Source organism: Cupressus sempervirens, chromosome 11, assembly GCF_028749045.1.
Source record: "Cupressus sempervirens isolate cs-2001-9-10 chromosome 11, ASM2874904v1, whole genome shotgun sequence".
Lineage (NCBI taxonomy): Eukaryota > Viridiplantae > Streptophyta > Pinopsida > Cupressales > Cupressaceae > Cupressus > Cupressus sempervirens.
In genome coordinates this window covers 607,181,358-607,203,746 of record NC_143128.1, presented here as the reverse complement: position 1 = coordinate 607,203,746, position 22,389 = coordinate 607,181,358, and the positions used below count along the sequence as shown (strand labels likewise).

General features: G+C 35.9%; 1 protein-coding gene across 2 annotated transcripts in view; it reads left to right on the top strand.

Annotated features, from left to right (window-relative positions):
- The window catches only part of LOC149531146 (MLO-like protein 4), a 134,789-nt gene that overhangs the window by 49,347 nt on the left and 63,053 nt on the right, over positions 1-22,389 (top strand). For both annotated transcript variants that reach the window (XM_089811112.1, XM_089811113.1), the window contains exons 8-12: positions 10,672-10,757; positions 18,173-18,222; positions 18,382-18,422; positions 18,616-18,783; positions 18,896-18,931. In XM_089811112.1, coding sequence (XP_089667238.1) covers positions 10,672-10,757; positions 18,173-18,222; positions 18,382-18,422; positions 18,616-18,783; positions 18,896-18,931 — 381 coding nt within the window. The remainder of the gene's footprint in view (positions 1-10,671; positions 10,758-18,172; positions 18,223-18,381; positions 18,423-18,615; positions 18,784-18,895; positions 18,932-22,389) is intronic.

Sequence of the window (22,389 nt, the reverse complement as noted above, 5' to 3'; positions counted from 1 at the left end):
CGTCGGCATCTGTGATTCCATTTGCCCTCCAAATCGTCTCACATGTCTTACAATGTCGGAGGGGGTCGGCTGTACCATCGCCTTCAAATTTTGGTAATTTTTCTTTGGGTCCCGCCATAATTCTGGAGGTCGGCACTCCCACACTGGCAGTCGGCACTCCCACACCGTCAGTCTGAACTCTCACAGGGACAGACTGGTCTCCCTCATCGGAGGTGTCGACAGCTGAAACCCTTGGTGAAGACGAAGGATCCTCTGAAATTGTTTCCCGCGGAAGTCTATCCTGGACGAAGAGGTTACTCCACGCTCGTGCTGCTCCGTCGGCACTGCGAGCCGTGCGAGTTGATGCTCTCCCGTCTGATTTTTCTTCCCTCGGCGAACACAAATTCAAGAACTCCTCCCGTGCTTCTTCCACCAATTCCACCCGCTGACGAGTCTCCTCCAACAATTCCTCCGCACGTCGGTTTTCGTTGAGAATCCTCTGAAATCTCCGTCGGCGTTCGGCTTGCTGTGCTAGAATTAAATTCTCTTGCGCAATACGGATTCCATCTTTTCCCTTCGCCTGATTTCGATCCTTGTTAAGCTGATTTGGCATTAATCTTCATTCCTCCCACCTTCCAGATTCATAAGGCAACGGCGCCAAATGTTTACCGTACAGGTAAAGTAAATGAACGCATACAGAAAGTAACAGCAGAACAGCAGTATTATATTCGCAATAGTAGATGAATGATAATTTACAATGATCCCAGACGGGATATAAATACTACTGCCGAACCTTCCCGAAGGAGTCCGTCAGCCACAATTATTCTATCCGTTACAAACTATTTACCGCCGGACCGTCGGCTACAGAAACACCGCCGGACTGTCGGCTACGGAAACACCGCCGGACCGTTGGCTACATAAGCATCGCCTGACCGTCGGCTACAGGAACATCGCCGGACCGTCGGCTACAGAATGCAAAATACCGCCGGAACCATCCAGTCGGCTAACATACTCTTCCTCCTTCCTATAGAGAGGTTGATGACTAACAAATTGATATCATTCATGCATTATTGGACTTGATAATGCTTGAAAACTCAATAAAATGAATGAGTGGGAATTTTACATTGTGGGGGGACTAATAACCAACGTTTCATTCCCATTGTTTCACAAATACTTATATGGAGGTATTTTCGGACTTGATGCACATAGATTTTCGTTGGAGTAACTTGTGCAGATAAGTATTTATTATCCTCGAGTATTATATTTACTTGCTTATTGTAGTCTCTCTCTTATTTGTAATTCTACACACACTATAAGGGTTATTTGCCTTGATTTTTTTCCTTTATGTTTGAGGATATCCTTATAGGAAAAGAAGGTTGGTACTTTACCAAATATAGTGTAGACTCAATCTTATGGCAGCAGCTCTAAAGAAGTTATGATCTAGAATTCATTAGTCTTTTGATGATTAGGTTGGATAAAATGAGGCTCTTGAAACAAACATCTTTCATGATCGAGATTATGAGATTCTTCTACATTAAGAGGGAGTATGCCACTTCTTCTAAAGCAACAAAGGAGCTTAGAAAATTGATATTCAAAGGGAGTCTAAAAATACATGTATGTGACTACATGATTTTCATGGGCCTACCCTTGTATACATCATGAGGAAATAAAAACTTATCACTGAAGGTTGAAAGATTAACATCAGATTCAAAGAGAGTTTGAGAGGCATCCTTGGGTGAAGAGAGTCTCAAAGGGAGTAACTAAAGGACTTGACTCCCAGGATCATTGTTCAAAGGGAGAAATTTTGAGATGCAATCCTTTGTGGATGATATCTTCTCTATGAGGAGAAGTTCTAAGTGAAATGGTTTATAATGTACTCTCCTCTATGAGAGAGAATTCTGAGGTGAAAACCCTTGTTCCACCCTCTAATAGCAACTATAGTGGGTCTACCCTCTGACTTGGTTCATGGTGGATATCATGTGAGTTACTATGTGATGCTGTTGTGATTATGTAATGAAAGGTGACGATCTTTCATTGATGTATATATTTACAGGGGAGCTATTGAAAGGTGACGATCTTATCAATAGCTGAACTTGTTATCATAACTGACTACATTAAGTTGTTGTCATGGAGTGCTGGAAGTTATGATAACGAACATAAGGTAGCTATTGAAAGGTGACAATCTTATCAATAGTAGACCTATCTCTTAACACCAAAATGTGTTGGAGGAAGTGTTATGATGGTTCTTCGAGTCGGATTTTGCCAGACATCATGATATTAAATTGTTATGGTTGTTCGGACTGGATCTTGCCGGACACCATAACATAAATTTATTATAGACCACACTTAAGGTGGTGTTTAAACTTATATTAAAGTTATAGAAATTGTTTCAATTCCCTCTTTGCTAAAGAGGAAGTGTTGAGAACTTTAGCCTCATTGTGAGTCGAAGCCAATTCCATATGTAATATATATGTGTATGTTGATGGATTTATGTTGATATCCTTAAATATGCTATTCTAGGAATATTATAATAAGATGATATCTCTTCACACACTCAAGAACATAATATGTTCTATATCAATCCTCCCTAATCGAAGTAACGAGAATCAAAATCGGCAGGGCTGAATCAAATCGCGAATCGGCCATGAATTGGTATCGAATCAGCCACGAATCGACAAATTAAAAAAGCCCTTGAAATTTATTGAGTAACTTATTTCATAAATCCTTTATCGCTGATTCAATTCACCAATTCACAAAAAATCGTTTGGCTTGAATCGAATCGCCGAATCGCGTTAATCATTGTGATTCTCGTTACTATGTTCCTAACTAAGAGGGAGTGTAAAGTTTGTAATTACAGTCAGATTGATATGATCACGAGATTCATTATTGATGGTAAATCATCATTATATATATTATTATATATAGAATAATTTATATATTATACATACGGTTATCTATATTATTAATATACTAACTAATGATGATTAACTATAGAGACATGTCTCCTCCTCTCATATTTGAGTCCTCAATTCTGCATTTGGAAAACATCAATCACAATGTTCATATTGTTACATTTGCAGAAAAAGATCCATGTTACTTTACACTTCTTGACTATCTTGATATGAAAAGTTCCGGTCATTCCTAACTAGTCTTGGTATGAAAAGTCACCAACCTTCCTGACTAGTTTTGGCATGAAAAGTCCTTGACCCTCTTGACGACTCTAAAGGTACATTTTTTATTCCGCAAAATTGCCAACTACTAAAACAAAGTCCGAAAATTCAAGCCTCTTTTGGGAAAAAGAAAGCAAGTATAAGAACACAGCAGAGGAACCAAAAAAAAGAGATACCAACTATAGTCTTTGGAGGGAAATTTCTTTTATTTAAAGAAAAGACTTTTCAACTCATAAAGAAATGGATTGTAATTTAAAAGAATTAGTTAATTGAAAAGGTTTCTTTTTTGGAGGAAAGACCTTAAAATTGAAGGGAGGAATTATTGTGAAAAAAGGGAGATAATAGTACATCCATTATGTAGACATGATCTTTTGAGTTTAGTCTTTGAACTCATTATTTTTGTTTGAGAAACAATGGGGAAATTTTTGGAGGGTTTGTTTATATTCCTCTGTGATTGTTATTTTCCTATGCTAATTATAATTATTCTTGGATGATTCTATCTATAACAATAAGTCATGGGTGTGATTATTTTATGAACTTGAAGGCTTGAATATTCACATAATTTGAAGAGAGTTGTTAGTTTCCTAATCATCTCTTGTGGGTGTTAGGTGGGTGAACTTTGTGTAATTCATTTATGCTCCCCTTTCATTAAAAGTCTATATTCACATCTGCAATATTCCTATGCTCAAGTGTGGCTTTCCTTCTTTAAGTTAAAATCATACCCCATGATCCAAATTATATCATAAGAGGGAGATGTACCTCTAAGATTCAAAGGAAAGTTGTTGATTCAATGACAGCTTCTCTCAACTGTTTGTTATTGTTAGTTTCTTGATCATCTCTTGTGGGTGTTAGGTGGGTGAACTTTGTGTCATTTATTTATGCTTCCCTTTCATTTAAAGTCTATATTCACATCTGCAATATTCCTATGCTCAAGTGTGTCTTTCCTTCTTTTGGTTAAAAGCATACCCCATAATCCAAATTACATTATAAGAGGGAGATGTACCTCTAAGATTCAGAGGAAAGTTGTTGATTCAATGACAACTTCTCTAACTGTTTGTTAACAGTTCATCTTCCTATTTGGGCAAAAAGAGAGTTAGTTTAAATATCAATTTAAAAGGACAAATTTGTAAACTAACAATTTTTTGCGATTGTGCTAGGAAGATTTGAAGAACTGGTGCTTTCTTTTTCCTTAAAACTCTAAAGTTGCCTTCCCAAGAATGGAGGTTGACAACTTTGTTTGTAATGAATCTTGAAACATGGCCTTGCTCCAACAAAGATGGTTGTATTTTTCCTGTATGATCAATGATGACAATGAAAGTGACGATGAGGATCTTTCTTTCTAGAAGAACAAGATGCTCAATAAACTTGTCCAAGTTGATTTCTTGAAAAGCTTTTATGACGGTGTGCAGTTTCAGCCTGAAGAGGTTCACCCTTTATTTAAAAATTTGCAAGATATTGAATAGAAGATCAATGGTGAGAATCTCTTGCTTGCTTAGGATTTGAATGTTTTTGATCAAAGATATAATGGTGAAGTTGTGACTCATATTGATATAGATTCTTCTATTAAGATAACCATGAAGTCATGAGGAAATCTTTGGTGAGAGTTTGTACTTGGGAAAGGTAATTGGTAATTTAGTTCTCTAGTCTCCTCATTTGGAAAATAAAGATGTGCAGGTTTTTCCTTGACTAATTTTGATCAAGAACTATTATGTGAAGAAGAGAATTCTGAGGTGGTGGATGATTAAGTATTTGAAGCCCACAAATTTGTTAAAGATATTTGTTTAGTTAGTGTTGGTCACTACTACAGTGTATACAAGGGGCGTCCCAATCGAGGCTTAATTAATTCTTCTGAGAAGAATGTGCATGACTATGATCTTTATGTAGATTCTTTTCAACTTATGTAGTATAATACAGACACTCCTTTACTGCCTCCAGAAGTTTATGATGGAAGATGGCTCTTTGGTCATGAGTCCTCGTACCATGTTTCATTTATTTTTTGCAAGTTTCCATTTAATTTGCATACTAGTTTTGTTCTACAATTGCTTCATGAGTATGCATTCCTTTCTTGTAGTGGGTCCTACTTCGCCCAACCCATTAATGGCTTTTCTTGAGCATCTTGGGTTTTGTCTTGGATGGGGTCTCCTTGCCCTTTCTATTTGTAAATAAAGTTTTTGGTGTGTTGTTGTATTGTTATCGGCTTGATAGTTCTTGGTTCGCATCCAGTTGCCCTTTGCCCTTCTGCAAGCAACTCTTCATCCTCATGCTATCACTTTGACTTTGTTGCACAAGAAATTTTAGTGTTGGCCTATATTAGAGGTAATCTAGATTCTCTATAGCTTGTTCAGTCCTTGTTCCCCTTAAAATCATATTGTTACCCAAAATTTTGAATTTTTGAAGTCCCCTCCTTTCGAAACCAAGTTTTGGTATGAAAAGTTGTTGACCTTTTCGACTAGTCTTGGGATAAAAATTCCCTAACCTTCTTGACTAGTCTTGGTATGAAAAGTTGTCGACCTTATTGACTAGTCTTGGTATCAAAAGTCCTAACCTTCTCAACTAGTCTTGATATGAAAAGTCATCAGCTTTCCTGAGTAGTCTTGATATGAAAAGTCCTTGACCTTCTGGACTAGTCTTGATATGAAAGGTTTTTGACCTTCCCAAATACTTTAGAGGTACAATAATCTTTTTATTTAAAGAAAATTGCCAACAACAAAAAGAGAAAATCAAAAAATTCTAGCCTTTTTTTGGGAAAAGAAAGCAAGTATAATAGCATAGTAGAAAACCTGAAAGGCAAGGGATAAAAAATATAGTCTTTGAAGGGAATTATTTTATTTAAAGTAAAAGACTTTCCATCTTTTAAAGGAAACTAATTGTCATTTAAAAGAATTAGTTACCAAGAACTAGTGTCCCCAAACTCGTTGTGAGTCGAGAGAGTTCAGTGAATCAACTCTGTTGAGTTTTGACAACCCGGCTGTTCGGCCTGTCGGGTTTTGACCCATGACTCACCTAACTCGGCGAGTGGGCGGAACTCACCTAACTTGCCGAATCTAAGCATGCATCACCCAACCAGATCCAAGCATATGCTTGCAAGTTTACTGTGCAATTCAACACTTGGCTCAGGGGGCGAGAGGATTTATACAAATATAATATTTAAGTATAAGCTAATACTTTTAAGTTATATTTGTAGCTTATACTTAAATGTTATATTTGTATAAATATTGTCAAGATGTTTGAGAGGTTTTAGCTTCATAGGAGTTAAGATGCAAAATCTAGATTTTGGGGCTTTCCAAAAATTTCCAAACTTAGCCAAATACCAAGACTTAGTTTACCTTCAGCACTCTAACTTCCCATAACCTATCTTGGCTAAGGTCAAACTGAAGCTAGAACAACGATTGTCTATAGTTTATAAATTTTTATCTCATTTCATCCAAAATCCCTTTTGTTTCAATTCCATATTCCTGAAAGACTTAGATACAATTTACATTTTACGTATATGATGGATTTAGCATTTATGTTCCTTGTTTATATATGTGATGAAAAATTAGCTTCTATTTGATATGTTATAGCATCTTTAAGTTATATTCAATAAAGGGTGCATGGTTAAATTGTTAAAAATCTATAAATTTCAAGGGTTTTTTCATTTTGCCGGGTTGAAGCCAAGTCACAAGTCATATCGGCTATTCCAAGCCCGACTCTGGGAACTATGCCAAGAATTGAGAAGGCTTCTTTTTTGGATGAAGGGCCTTTAAATATGAAGGGAGGAACTATTGTAAAGAAGGGGAGATAATAGTACAGCCATTCTGCGCACATGATCTTTTGTATTAGAGTCTTTGAACTCCTTATTTTTGTTTGAAAAACAATGGAAATTCTTTTGAAACTTTAGATTCGTCGATATTCCTTTGATTGTTATTTTCCTATCTTAATTACTATTATTCATGGATGATTCTGTCTAAAGAGAGTTGCTTTTACTTTCCTGATCATCTCTTGTGGTTGTCGGGTGGGTGAACTTTTTGTCATTCAATTATGCTTCCCTTTCATTAAAAGTCTATATTCACATCTGAAGTATGCCTATGCTCAGTTGTTAGTGGACCTTTCTTGCTTCTTGGTTAAAAGCATAACCCAAAATCCAAATTACATTATGAGACCAAATTGTGCCTTTTAAAATTTATAGGGAAGTTGATGATTGAATGACAACTTATTCAACTGTTTTTTAACAATTTGTTGTCCTATCTGGGCAAAGAGAGTCAGTTTAATTATTAATTTGAAAAGATACATTTGTAAACTAACACTGTGCAAGTGGGTTTCTACATAATCTGCTATAAGTTTGTCTTAATGTTTACAATGGGCATGAACATTCCATTCTATTACAAATATTTGAACCATGTGTAATATTTAATAATCTTCAACATGGATACTATAATTGCTTAACATAACTTGACAATATTTAATGTTTGTAAGGCTGCCTGCCCAATGTTTACATACAAATTGCGGAGGCATGGAACAACTGAATAGAAAAAAATGTAGTAATATAAATGAAGCAATAATTCTACAATGATTTGAATGCAGTTTGATTGACATCAAACCTATATGTGGATTAACATTTCTCAACTCTCATATATCCTCCAAAAAGGAACCAGACAAATTTATTTGAGACTTCAATCAACTCGTCATAGAATTTTCTCTCTAAGATAAATTACAGATTAGTGACCATAGAATACCCACTGACTCTAACACGGTGGGATTGATTTTATCTAGGCCTTTTTAATAATATAAATAACTTTATAATTAATTGATGTAACCATGGATATTACAAGTTCAGACTTGTCTTCAGCCATATGCACTCTGGTTACAACTTTTTGCAAAGTGAATATGAACCGATTTATACTGTTTCTCTTTGAGTGATAATTTTGATTTTAATCTTATAGATATAATTGCAAAGCTATTTAAATTCTTGAGATTATGACAGGAAACTGGATAGGATGACACTGAGGAAGTAAATGAATGGAACAATCACTCAAAAGGCAACCTTGGAGAAACCAATGCGAGCAAAATCTAGCAGGTTAACCTATTTAAAATCAGAAACAATAATAATTCAGACCATTTACTCTCACGGAGTCTCCACAAATTTTATGAAACTTTTGTGGCACTTTGGCAATGTTTTCATAAGTTTCATACTCTAAAACTGACTTGTAACTTAATTCAGTCTTACATTTTGATTGTAAAGCATTCAAGTCTAGATGATCTTACACAATCCCAATGGGTATTTTAGGTTTTTTAAACGAGTAACTAAATTCGATCAAGACTCATTATGTATTTCCATCTGAGCATTCATTTCCATCTCAGCATTCAGAAGTGAAAATGGTATGGCTTCCACTTGTTATCCTCTGGACTTTCCCTATTAATGATTTTGACAGGTGTTGTATATGACTGTGTGACCTTGCTTTTTGCTGGTTCATATTTCATCTTTGTCAGTTGTGAACTCTGCCCATCAGATGCACAGGTACTTGTGACTTTTTATTAGGTGTCAAATGTGTTATTTATTCATGCCTTCATCTGTTAGAAGGTTGCAGATCGTACTGGATAATCTGCGCTGTAGGCCAGTGTAATGTCCCCTTTGGGATGACCCTAAGTTTTACCTCAAAATCACAAATTCCATTTAAGTAAGACATGTAAAATAGAATGAGATGTTACTCTACCAAGTAAAATGTCTTTTAATGAGGTAACTCTGATTTAAGTCCTGCAACCATATCAAACTATATATTATTTCCATTAGGATTAGCATTCGCACAGATAATTACAAATACACCTAAATTATCATCATTCATTAGATATGTCATGTCACCACTACATTCATTTTTAGTATGCAATCACAATAGAGTTTGAATTAGGGAACATGATGGTTTGGCCCGAAGCAATCCTTACACTAAGCCCAAGAGTGGAAAATCACCCTCTTGGCCCCAAGTGGCAAGCACATTCCAGCATGGGGTAGTCTACCTTATGGTATGCTTGTATCAGCACTCCTTATCCATGTTTCTATATTCATCTTCTTCCGACTGAGAGCTCCAATGTGCAATAAAGATGTCCAATGTGCCTGCTTCTTGGGGCCCAAGAGAAGACACTCACCCCTTTAGCTCCAAGAAGCAGGCACATTGGACATCCACCATTGGGTGGTCTACCCAGTGGGGTGCTAGTATCTGCACATCCTATTCTTGTCTCCTGCTTCATCTTCCAACAACAAACCATTGTAGGAAATCACAATAGGGTGCCGAGAAATTCTTCTGTTTAAGCCCAAGAGTGGACATTAACCTACTTGGCCTCAAGTGGCAATAACATTAGATATCCATCATGGGTGGTCTTATATCTGCTTTTCATTTTTCATTTCCTTCTCTACATGATTACATGCTGGGTGAATGTTCTAGAATATGCATTTTACGTGGTCTTTCTTATCTATTTCAAATCATAAGGAATTACATGTTAGATAATGTCTTCATAATGCATACACTAAGCATTCATGCATACCAGAATTGGATATGGTTGTTAATTTCTGCAATATAGAGAGATTCCTGATCTGATCTAAATGCTTGATTGCATGGGACTATTGTATTCTCTTATGCTCCTGAATGGATGTGCTTTCTCTTGGAAGGTTTCTTTCTTTATTGGATCTCTAGATGATGTTTTCTCTTCTTATGAGGATTGATGTTCCTTTTGAGATGATTTCTTATGGTTCGATGGATTGATGTGTTTCTTCCCTTATATTTCTTCTACTCTGCTAAAAGTTTATGCCTTTGTAGGCGGCAATCTATCTCTGCAAGAGCGGCGTCTTTTCCTATCTTTATTGCTCCTCTTCCAAAATTGAAATGCTGCATTTACTTATCAATTATGTTGCTGTCTTTATGCACTAAATCACCGTATGATAATCAATGCCTTAAAATATATGGGTCAATGTTTATTGAGTAATTGCTGTTTTTACTTATTGATACTTGAATTGCCAGGCCAGATTAATTTGTTTTTTTTTCTTTTCCTTAGATGGGGTCATGACAGCCAAGGATGGTGGTGCAGAGGACAACCCAACAACCTCATTAATAAGCTATTCAGATATATAAATTCTGAAATATGAGTTAATAGTAAATATATACACATTCATATATAATATAGAGAGTATTTATTCACAGAATCCCTGATATTAGACTGCGTGTGGACAGATCAGTGCCTGAAAACCTGGATCCCCTCTCGATTGAAATTGATCTGAATAATTCACAAGTATTCCAAACAAGTTAAGGATCAATTAAGAGTTAAAAATACTCCAATAAATTACACACCTCCCAATATATATTTGAATGTTTAGTCAGTTGATGCTATAAATAGGGTGCTTTACATGTCTTTTTGAATTTTGGTGTTTTTAATTCTCATAAGCATCTTATTTTTTCAAGTTTTAATTGGACAAAAATCTGTATGCTCTAATAGACATTATTGAATAAAACACACAACTATTATTTCTTACGTCTTATCTGCTTTTGGTTTTTAGAACCACAGGTTGCGTCTTACATATGACTTCCACAGCTACATGGTGCGAACTATGGAGGATGAATTCAGAGATATTGTGGGCATTAGGTAAGGTAACTAGTCACTATTGTTCTATATTCTGCATCTGCTTGTTAGTGATAGTAAATTACACATAGTTCTGTTACTGACAATTTCCCCAACTTAAAGTGAGAGAATCTATGCAAGGTGCACAACCCCAGTGGGTAAGTATCACTTGTAAGTGGGCTATCTCAGGGGAAAATTTATTATCTTGCACTTGAATTTTTATGAGGACATCGGAACAGATTATAGATTTAGTAAAAACTGAGAAATGCACATTAATAGAGATTCCCCTAAAGAGAGCTGAATTTCTGTCTTTCTGATAGATGAACATATTTCCCTGTAAAAGCATGCCACATTTTAGTGAATTTTGTAGGAAGTCTAGTCCAGTCCCCAAAAGGAATCATATGCCCAGTAAAGGATTGGTCTAAAGGGTCAAAAGAAATCATGAATCTAATTTTAAGCAGCCTAAGCTTTCGGACAAAACAATGAGTGATGCTGAATTTCTTTAAAAGTGTCCACCAAAAGTACAAGGGTTCACAACCCATATGGACAAAGCAAGATCAAAAGAGAAGAACCTGATAGAGAATGTATCAAGAAAACTCGGTGAACTTAAGCTTAATGATGGGTGACCAAATATTTTGAAAGCCTTTGTCCCATGAGCTAGCCATGGACTATGTAATGTCCCCAGTTTAGGTCACCTTTCTTCGCAGTGTGGATTAACCTAATCAGTGGCCCTTGTAGGCTAAGTCAGATGATTAGGGTGTCTCAATTGGCTGATTCGGTGGCCAATTCTCATCTAGACTGCAAGAGTGTTCAGGACTGCATTCATTTGGACCAGTTTGGCACACTTACTATTTCTAGTAAGTGTCTATTTCAGGAAAGTTGAGGTTTCTCTCTTTAGCAGGCTGCCTGAACAGGTTGGTGGCAATGTTGAGATTTTGTTCCATTGACTAGAGCAGTTATTGAGGAACTTACTAATTATAGTAAGTCGATGTTGTCCAGTTACTATATCTGGTAGGGCACTCGGTCTCATGGTTTACAGAGTGGTTGACTCCAAATCACAGTTGACTTAGTGGATGATTTAATTTGGACTTATTGTATTAATGATAACGTCATTAAAAGTTTATATCATAAAGTTTAATAACTGGTGCCAATTGACACTTAAAATGCATTAGAAGAGTATATTATAAATTGGTTCACTAAATGTTTTCCCTAAGTCAACGTCTAAAGCAATAAATCAAATATATTAAATGTTTTAAAAGCACAAAAGCAATTGTTTAGCGTCAAGTTATATAAAGGCTTAGGCTTCATGAAGTAAATCAAACATCATTATGCATCGGATTTTTGGGACATCGTTTGGTGTGAGTTTTTCTGAGGAATTGAAGAGACTTCCAAGGGTTTCTACGATCAGAGAGATGTGATTTTCTTCAAGGAATCAGCATTTGAGGTGTTGAAATAAGCACTGAGATCTGCTATAGTGAGGGCTTCATTCAGGAGTCCAATTAGAGATTACAGATGAAGAATCAATACAAGGTTTCAAGCAGTTTAAAGGCTTTTATAGAGAGTAATAGCAGATATTTACCTTAGGCGGCTATCAATGATTGAATCGCAGTTTTGGTGATAGATTGTGAAGAGTTTGAGGCAGACACAGTCAGCTCCAAACCCACGTTAGTCATTCGATGCTAGGCAGCTGGGTCTGGGGCAGAATGATCTATATCTGGGCACTCAATTTCAGATTTGAGTTGGACGCTAGCAAAATTCATGCATTATTTTTGTGATTTTGAAAAGTCTTGGGCTCAATCTCTATGCTGTGTCTAGTTTCAGGTTCTTTAAAATAGCTGCAATGTACATTTATAAAGTTCATTTGCAAATGTTATTTTGGGTCTGAAGAATAAGCACTCCTTTTGGTAAATTGCAAGTACCAAATTTTTCGTTCCATGTGTTGTCATTGATTTGTAATTTCATGATATTTATTTACGATTTTTAATTCCATAATGCAAAAAAGAACACATTCCTCATAAACTAGAACAGACAGTTGCCAGTAGGATTGAGGTCACACCAACAGGGCTCATCACAGATTGTAAAGCCCACCTATCATTAATCTTTTCAACATAGGTTGATGTTGGGAGAGGCACAAATATCCTTTGTGAGGCTTGTAGTTGTGAAATGGAGTGTTAGGATACCATTTCCAGTTTCTCCAATAGAGCTTATTAATTTAAGGTAATTTTGGAAAAGAGGGCTGAAATAGTTATTTCCTATGTTCCCCCGAGTTTTCAGTACGGGGACGGCGGGACAGATTTTGGGGACGACAAATTTTTTTTGGCGATTTTGGGGACGGGGGGGACGGCAAACGGAGATGGCTATATATATAAATTTTAAAATATACATTGAAATTTGTAAACATATATGTCATTCATATGAAACTAAGCACAAAGCATGTCATTTAAACATAATAGAACCATAACACACAAAATTTGAATGCCATCTACGAAATAATATCCAATTTTACTATTTAAGTACCCAATTGTCAAAATGCATATTAATACAATATCAGAGAACATTGAACAATGAACATTAAGTTATTAACAATTGTCAATATCATAAAACTCATAATGATAAGCACGATAAATCTGAAAATCAAAATCAAAATATGTCCAAAGCTATAGGCCCAAAGGGTAGAGGGCTGCCATAAAGTAATAAGTATCATATTATCAATGTATCATAATCATGTTCATGTTCAACACAAAAAGCAAAACATAGAAAATGAAGCAGACTACTGTTCCTATTCTGCCTCTATTTCCATGGCATCAAAATCAGAGTCCTCACTGTCATCATCCACAGGAAGTGTAGTCTCATCTAATGGAACCCCAACCAGTCCTGGTGTTGTGTCATCCTCATTTATCTGGGCCACATCCTCAGGCTCAACATCCCATCGCAAAGCTGGTGTCTGCCTATACTCTGGAGTTTGACGATCGACAAGTCGAAGAGCATGATGCACTGTCACTAGCTTCTCCTCTCTTTTAGAGGTAAGTCTATTCCTCTTGATAGAGTGGATATATGAATATGTGGACCAATTCCTCTCTGTAACTTAGGAACTAGCAACCTGTGAAAGAAGGTGATTGGCAAGTATTTTTAACTCAGGTGTATCTCTCCCATGCCAGGTCCAACATCCAATAGGATCCCTCTGTGCCAAAACAACTCTATCCAACCTTGCTTGTGGCTTACCCAAGTTTGGGCCACGAAGGTTGGTGAAGTCAAGGAACTGTGCACTAAGAGTAGAGGCATCTTGAGCTGAATACATCTTATTAATTGCTCTTGTGAAGCCATCCAAAACCTCAGGATCATCACATAGGAGACCCCTTCCACCCAAATGTGCATATCATTTGGGATTTAGAGCAAAGGCTGCCATATAAAGTGGGGTATTCATCATATTCCACCTCCGTGTCACAATAGGCCTAATATGCTCCTCATAAAAGCCCAATGTAGGATCCTTTGCCGCAACAATTCTCTTCATCTTACCCAACATGCTGTCAATAGTCTCATAGATCTCTCCCAAACTAGGAACATTAGTATCAGCACATCTAATGACATCAACAATGGGTGCTATGACAGAGCAAATATATCTGCAAGATCAAGATGCCAACAAAAATAAAAATTAGAATTAGAATTTTAAGAATTTTAAGATTATTAGTAGGAAAATCAGCAAGCAAAAGACTAATAGTAAATTTAAAAATCAACAACTTACTTCATTGTGGACCACCAACTCTTATCAAGGATCCTTTGCCTCATCGCTTTTCCTTCAAAGGACTTAGAATGAGACCATCGTCCCCACTTTGGATTCACCACCATCAATTGAAGGGCCTCATACACCTCAATCATCCTCTCCATCAAGATGAAATATGTGCAATACCTATAGCAACAATTAAAAATAAAAAATTTAAACTTAAACATTAATGATTAAAATTTAAAACAAAAAGCATCACATGTAGGTAAACTTATAAATAATTTTTTTAAATAACTTAAAGTTCAAAACAAACTAAAAGTAAACAATAATTATAATTGACATACCTTGTCTCGGCTGGTTTGAGGAACTCCTTCTTAGAGAAGGACCTGAATAGAGCAAGTGAAGTGTGGTGGTTGCAAATAAACATTTGCACTTCTCTAGCTTCTAGCACCGCTTTTTTCACCCATTCAATTTTCCCTATGTCCTTCAATGCATTGTTCAAGGAATGAACGCAACAAGGGGTCCAAAATATGTGCCTATAAGCACCCTCTATCATCAAACCAGCTGATTTGCACACAGGTGCAGAATCTGTGATAACCTGTACAACATTAGAGGGCTCAATCTCCTCTATGACATCTCGGAAAATGGTGAATTGGAAATCTGCATCCTTCTTCTTTCCTGAGCAATCTATGGCTCTCAAAAAATAAGAGCCAGTAGGGGATGTGACAATGATATTGATGAGTGGCCGATGTCTAACATCGGTCCACCCATCCATCACAATAGAGCAGCCGGTCCTAACCCAAGTGTGTCTCATATTCTCAAATAACAAAGCAACCTTTGAGTACTCTTCATCTAGGATAGTGGTTCGTAGCTTATGCTCAACGGGGGGTACAAATGAGGAATTCATGCTCAAAATATCTTTCACCATTTGTTTATAATAAGTGGAACGGGCTGCATTATATGGGATACCATTAGCAACAAAGAATCTACCAATGGATGCCTCACACTTCTCCTTTGCCTGTCCATTAAACATACTTTTCACCGAGCCCTTCTCACCACTACTTATCTTTCTCTTCCCTCTAGAGCCACTAGTACCAATGGTGGATGAAATATGCCTAGATGATTGTGAGGGAATGGATGGTGATGTCACTGTCAAATTTTGTCCCTCCATTTCAGCCTCTAAGTGCAATTTTTGGCATTTTAATTTTTGTTCATCGGTTAGGTTAGGACAAGCTTTGACTCCTTGGCATGAAACACCTAAAAAATGTGACTTCACTCTTGTATAGCTGCCCCTAAAATTATCAAGACAAACATGGCAATCCCACACCCTAGTCCCTCTCGAATTCCTTTTATCTTTTGGCCGAGGTGTGACATATTGGAGAAGAGGTTTTTTCCTATTGAAAGGACCTTTTGCAAAATTCTTCATAATGGCGGAAGGGCATTTAAACAAATCAGCTTTAGGATTGGGTTTTTGCCTAGTGTCACTACTAGCAACATCAACCCCTACATTTTTTTCTTCACTATTACTACTTGTACTCCCACTGATGCTCATTGTGTTTAAATATGCAATTGAATAGATATATGAGCTGAAACAATGAAAAAATAAAAAAAAATCAGACTTTGCAAGCTGCAAATTTATTAAAAAATTGATAGATGAAAGCACAAAGAGTTTTATATTTACTTGGTGGACAAAATAGAAGATCAAACCCTTGGTCAAGCTCTTGGAAGCAAAAATATTACCTCCTCTACTTGCAAAATGAAAACTTCGGCTGGCTGCAACATAAAATGAAAATTAAACAATTGTTAAAACAACTTAAATGTGTGGTGTTATATACATTTTAGGGTTTTTGGAGGAGTGAGGCCCACTAGCCGACTAAGGAGGCATTAAATGTTTTTTATGTTTTTTTAAAAAAGTTTTGAGCATACAAAAAAGGGGGACGGTTGGTCGTACCCGGAACAGTTAGGGGATGGCTAGACATCCCTTTTTTGTACTGGGTACGGCTGGCCGTCCCCATTTTGTCCCCCCCACGTCCCCAAGTTTTCGAAACGTCCGCTTAAAAAAGGGGACATTTGGGGATGGTTGGGGGACGTCCCATACTCGTCCCCCCGTCCTCGGGACGTCCCTGTCCCCAAAACGTCGGGTTTTAGGCCGGGTACGCGTCCTCGGGGAACATAGGTTATTTCTCATGGTTCTCATCTCTACCTAAATGTAGGACTTGTAGATGGTCTCAACAAATTCACTGTTTGTCATCTTGCAGATAGGGGTAATTTTGGATGGCGAAATGCTAGTAAAATTCCTAACTCAACATTGACTAGTTCTCCTATAAGGAATGATGCTACTTGAGATGAAGAGTAGGCTAATAATAGGAAAGGAAAATTTGTTTTATAGTCCACGACACCAGCCATAAGTGTATGGGTTAACATATGGTGACAGTGTATGGGACTACCTCGTACTCCTTGCGGGAGGTACCTAACTGCACTACGAACGAGGTGTACATACCTACCCTCCAGTGGGATTTGAACTTATGACCTCCCTTTCGAGAGTACAATGAATTACCACTAGGTCAACTCAGGCTGTACAATGATACTGCCATCACAGGTTGAAAGTCAACTCCTAATAATTAGGACCTCTTGAAGGCCTGGGGCAAGCTTGAGGGCTGTGAATCCTCCACTACCACCTGGTTTTAGAGCTCTTGTTTAGTAGTTGGCGGTACATCATGTTTGTTTTAGATGTCATCTTGTATGAATAGCCTTGCTTGGATTTCAAGGAGTGTTTTCATCCCACCTATTTTTTATGAACAAGGTTTACAATGTTTCTTAGACACACACACACACACACACACACACACACACACACACACACATATATATGTATATTGTGAATAAGGTGTAAAATATTTCCCACCAATTATTTGTGAACATGGTTTACAATGTTTCTTAGAAACTAATATATATATTGTGAATGAGGTGTAAAATATTTGTGAGAAACTAATATAATTGACACTTTCTCATAAAAAATAAAGAGAAAAGAAGATCATAGTATGAGGACTGAAATGACAATTTGGTCTCCGATACTCTACGATCTACGATGTACTGAAGTGATAATTGTTCCTTTTTTCATTTGACTAGTATGGACAATGTTGATGATTATGTTACCTCATAATCCCTGACTATTAAGTGAAAATGTGTTTTGCTTCTAGAGTGAAACAGGAGACTGTATTACAGAAATTGAAAAGAACATACATACAGGCTGAGTCAGGAGAGGTATTAAATTTTAAAATGTTATCCATGTAAGAATATATGCTGAGAGCATAGTATTTGTATTCACCAAAACTTATGAGGAGGAACTTATGGTGAAACTTCAATACCTACTAATACAGAATTGAAATTAAGTCCTGCACAACAATTTGTTTGACAATACAGGAGATAATGATGCATGTAAAAGGACCAGAGAGAGGAGAGACTATTAAATATACATTTGGCATTTCACATGTCCCTTCAAGAAAAATAGTTATTTCTGGAATCTATTGACCTCCTTTTGTATTTTGGATATGTTTATTGATGATTTATGGCCTCTTTTAGAGAACATACCACTTAATATAATTAATAATTAATACATCAAGTTAATCTCTACTTGTATGATTTTGAAAAACAAAAAGTATGATCTGTAAAAGTGAATGAATAACCTGAAATTAGGTAATGATTGGTATTTTTGCAGCTGGCCACTCTGGGGATATGCAATTATCTGCATTTTCTTCAATCTGCATGGTAAATTTATGCTCAATCCTTCAATTTGTTATATATGACAAATTGGTTTTTGCTTATCTTCATAAAGAAATCTGTTCTAAAATTATATTAGGGTCCAACAAATAACCATCATCTTTAACATTTAATAGCTTAATCAAATCTTGTTAATTTCTGAATCAGGATTGAACTTCTACTTCTGGATATCATTCATCCCTGCGATAGTAAGTGATGACAAGTTCATTAGTTAAAGCCAATCACTTCTTTCTTTGTAGTTATCTATATTTTCTGATAGTGTCTTATGTCCAATGACTTACTTTGTTTAGTTAATTCTATCAAGCACTAAACTACCGAGTATACAGACCACCTTATTTATTCTGATTCAAATTTCCTCGCTTTCCTCCATATTTACAAAAGTTGATCCTGTTCGTCGGCACAAAACTTCAACATGTGATAGCAAAACTAGCTTTGGACAATGCAGCAACAGATGCAGCTGCAGGGACTCAATTGAAGCCTCGTGATCAACTTTTCTGGTTTGGTAAACCTCAACTTTTGTTGTGGTTGATTCAGTTCATTTCATTTCAGGTAATCAAGATCTTCTGGTAGGTGTCCTAAAATTGAAATTTACTTTAAGAACACATGCTTGTCTGTGTTGGATTTCAGTAATGTTAATAGAGGCTTTATGTTGATACTGCAGAATGCTTTTGAAATGGCAGCATTTGTTTGGTCTTGGGTAAGTTTTATTTATAATTGAACTACAAGTTGTTTGAGGTTGATCACATCACTGCTTAACACATATGGGTATGAACTGCAAATAATTTGCCTAATTTAAACTTACGCTTTACAAAGTGTACAAGATTATGATTTAAATTCATGAAAGCAGAATGCTCCGATTTAGTCATCTCAATGTCTGATGTTCCTTTTTCTATTATGAACTGATTTTAATTTTTTTGGATTTATAGTGTGTAATCAAGAGCTTTAAATAGAGTGAGGAGAATTTCCTGAGGCGCTAGCTTAAAATGGTTCTAGCTTTAACCTCTCTTACTATGAGAGGATTTTTATTTTTGGTTAATGCATGGAGACAATAGCTATTTGTTTCTTTACTTAATGGCTTTTTTTGATGAAGGGTGGGTATTTCTTGAGGCATCCCTGAAGGCTAGTTATAGGTTTGGCTTTTAACAACTTGTTCCAGCTCATATTATAATCCAGAGAATAAGTCAGGAATAAGTGGCCATGAATTAGTATGGTTTTAGTAAGTCGATAATATATCCACAAGCAGCTGTGATGTATTTTTGGTCATAAATAACCATATGAATTAGTGTTAAGAATTCTTAGGACATGATAATCGTTTTCTCTGATGTGAAAGGCTTCATGAAGCCTAAAAACTGTGTTACTGATTCACTCATATTGCAGCCTGGATCCAGGACCAGTTCGTACACAGACTGGATACTGACATAGTTCTCTTGTGGATTTGGCCAGGACCTACAAAATGGACCCAAATTTACCTGGGTATGGTCTATAACATACCCATGAGTACCTGGGTGCATTTGGGAGTACTCAGGGCAAAGTCAATCAGATTCAAGTGCCCAAAATGATTTTTTTGAGTTTTATTTAATTTTCTTTTTTGACTTCATAAGTTAACAATTTACAATAAAATCATCTCTAACCCTAAAATTGACCTCTAGAGATTCGTGAACAATGAATATCTATCATGACATTCAAGTTTGACAAGTTGACATTGTAAGACTAAGTAATATTTTTTATTTTTATGGTGGTTTTGTTTATTATATGCATATTATCAGGTTTCCTGAACTTAATTCGTGTTTTAAGTCAGATTTGACTTTTAAGGTTGAGAGTTTGAGTGGCTGTTGGAGCAGGAAGTTTCCAGTATGCACTGCATGTCTGGTGATAAGTACCCACGGTTTGTATGGCTTTGATAAGCTGATAGTAAATCCACAGCCAATTAATGAAGCTTTAAAGTCTTAGTTACTGGATTCGTGTCTTAGAGGTTGGATCCAGATCCAGATCCAATTTGGATCCGTGGCTAGATTCGTCCACATTTTTTTTCTTTTGAAATATTTTTTTGAGTTTTTTTTTAAAGATTATTTTCTTATAATCATTATGGATTTGATCCATAGATTCATACCAGAATCATAGATTCGTACTATGAAATGATTTAGAATCATAGATTCATGCTTTGAAATGATTTAGTTTTAGAATTATGTATATTTCTCTCATTTTTTAGTACACACACACACACACGAATCATAATTGGGAAAAAAAATTCACAAATCCACGGATTTGATTCACGTGCCCGAATTGGATTCGTTTCACGAATCGGTAACCAAGTTTAAAGTTCATAATATTGCCAATGAATGTTTTAACTTTAGATTCCTTAGGGCATGATCCCATGGAGGGGGATAGTGTTCCATTTATCTGGCTTAAGTGATTCCACGAAATCTGCAAACTAATAAAATATTTTAAAATTGGTATCTTGTGGTTAAAACAGAATTGAATGGTTTTTTTTGGTGAAGAGTCTGGTGCTGATGGAGACAGTGCACAAGGTTTCTTGCACCCACCGCAAAAGTTTTTGAGAGACTTTTTGCCATCTGACAATTATCTTGTGGTGATTTCTTTTTCTAGATTATTGTCACTGAATATTTAGATGGATAAGCGTAGAAAACTGGACTAGAGATATAAAATTCCTATTCTAAGGGGCCTGTTGTCCTCAATTTTGACATCACAAAATTGAGGCAACCTTATTTAATTTTCTCATGGATTTGTAAGTGCATCCTCTTTGTTTTAATGCATTGATGAGGTGTCATGAAAACAATTCATTACCTCCAAATTGTACTTTGTGTAGTCTTGTCCCAATTGTTTGTGGTAAGAGTTTTCCTTCTCGCATTGGAAATACTCGATTTTTGGTGAACTTTCATGTCTTTTCTTTGTTTTTCTATATGTTGTAAATAGTTTTTGGTCTTGTTTTTGCCTTAGGTGAAGAGCCCTTGGAATGCCACTTGATTCAAGCTAACTTATTAGTTCCATATCCTAGTTTGTCTAGCTAAAGTTATAGGGAAAAAAATGGGGTTTTTGCAGTTCAATTGCATATTTTTAATAAAAACCTCATGTAAGTGGGCTTTTTGTTGGCAATTGAATGATATAAAATTATATTTAATATTTAAAGTGGATTTGGTCCATTTTAAAATTTCAACTCATTCTGTGTTGATTTGACCATAGTTTTCTATGTTTTATGAAAATAGCCTATTTCTAGACTAATTTTCATGTTACTTTATTAAAAATTATAGTTAAATGTTAAATATAAATATATGAAACAACTTAAGTGCGTAAAGTGGGATTTTTTATTATATATTGCATACATCCACATGCAAAATATTCATGAAAATCCACTCCCAATAAATTTTAAGTCACAACATCATTAAAAGTGTGCTTTTTAAATATGATTGAATATTTTATTGTTTTAGAAGTTCATTTTTAATAATCTAATACATATGTATTTTTAAATCATTATTTAAGTGGGCTTTTGAAATATGTTCGCATGTCATTATAATGTGTAAATGTAAATTTAAAATGAATCCTTCACCCACATTAAGCTAAAGTGGCGATTTTGGACCCAAATGCATATGCTGTTGATTAAAGAATACATTGTTGCCATAAACTTAATACAAAGTGGTGATTTTGAGCCTTACTACATGTTTCAAGTAAACTTGTTTTAAAAAGTCCAAATGTTAGTTCATCAAAAGTGGCGATTTTTGTAGCTATTGCATGTATTTCAAATACATGATAAGGGCCCCAAATGCCCCATTTTTTATAACTTAGCCTATTTATTCAAGTTGGTGGCAATTTCTCTAAGGATTGCATATATCAACACATGTAAATGTCTTGTAAAAATGCATCTTCCCCTTTGTTTTAAATCCAATATTCAAGGTGGCGATTTTGTAAAACCTTATGAGGAAACCCACGAAGTTAAAGGCATGCAAAAACCTTATAAAAATGCATTTTCCATTAAGCATTTGAAATAGTCTTCATATGGTGGCGATTTTTGGTGGATTTACATGTGTAAAAACACATGCTTTTGCTTTCTCTAAGTGCATTTTTCTCTTTAGAACATATGGTGGCGATTTTCTAAGAGAAAGCATATATTACAAACGCATGTTAGAACTCCTCAAAAGT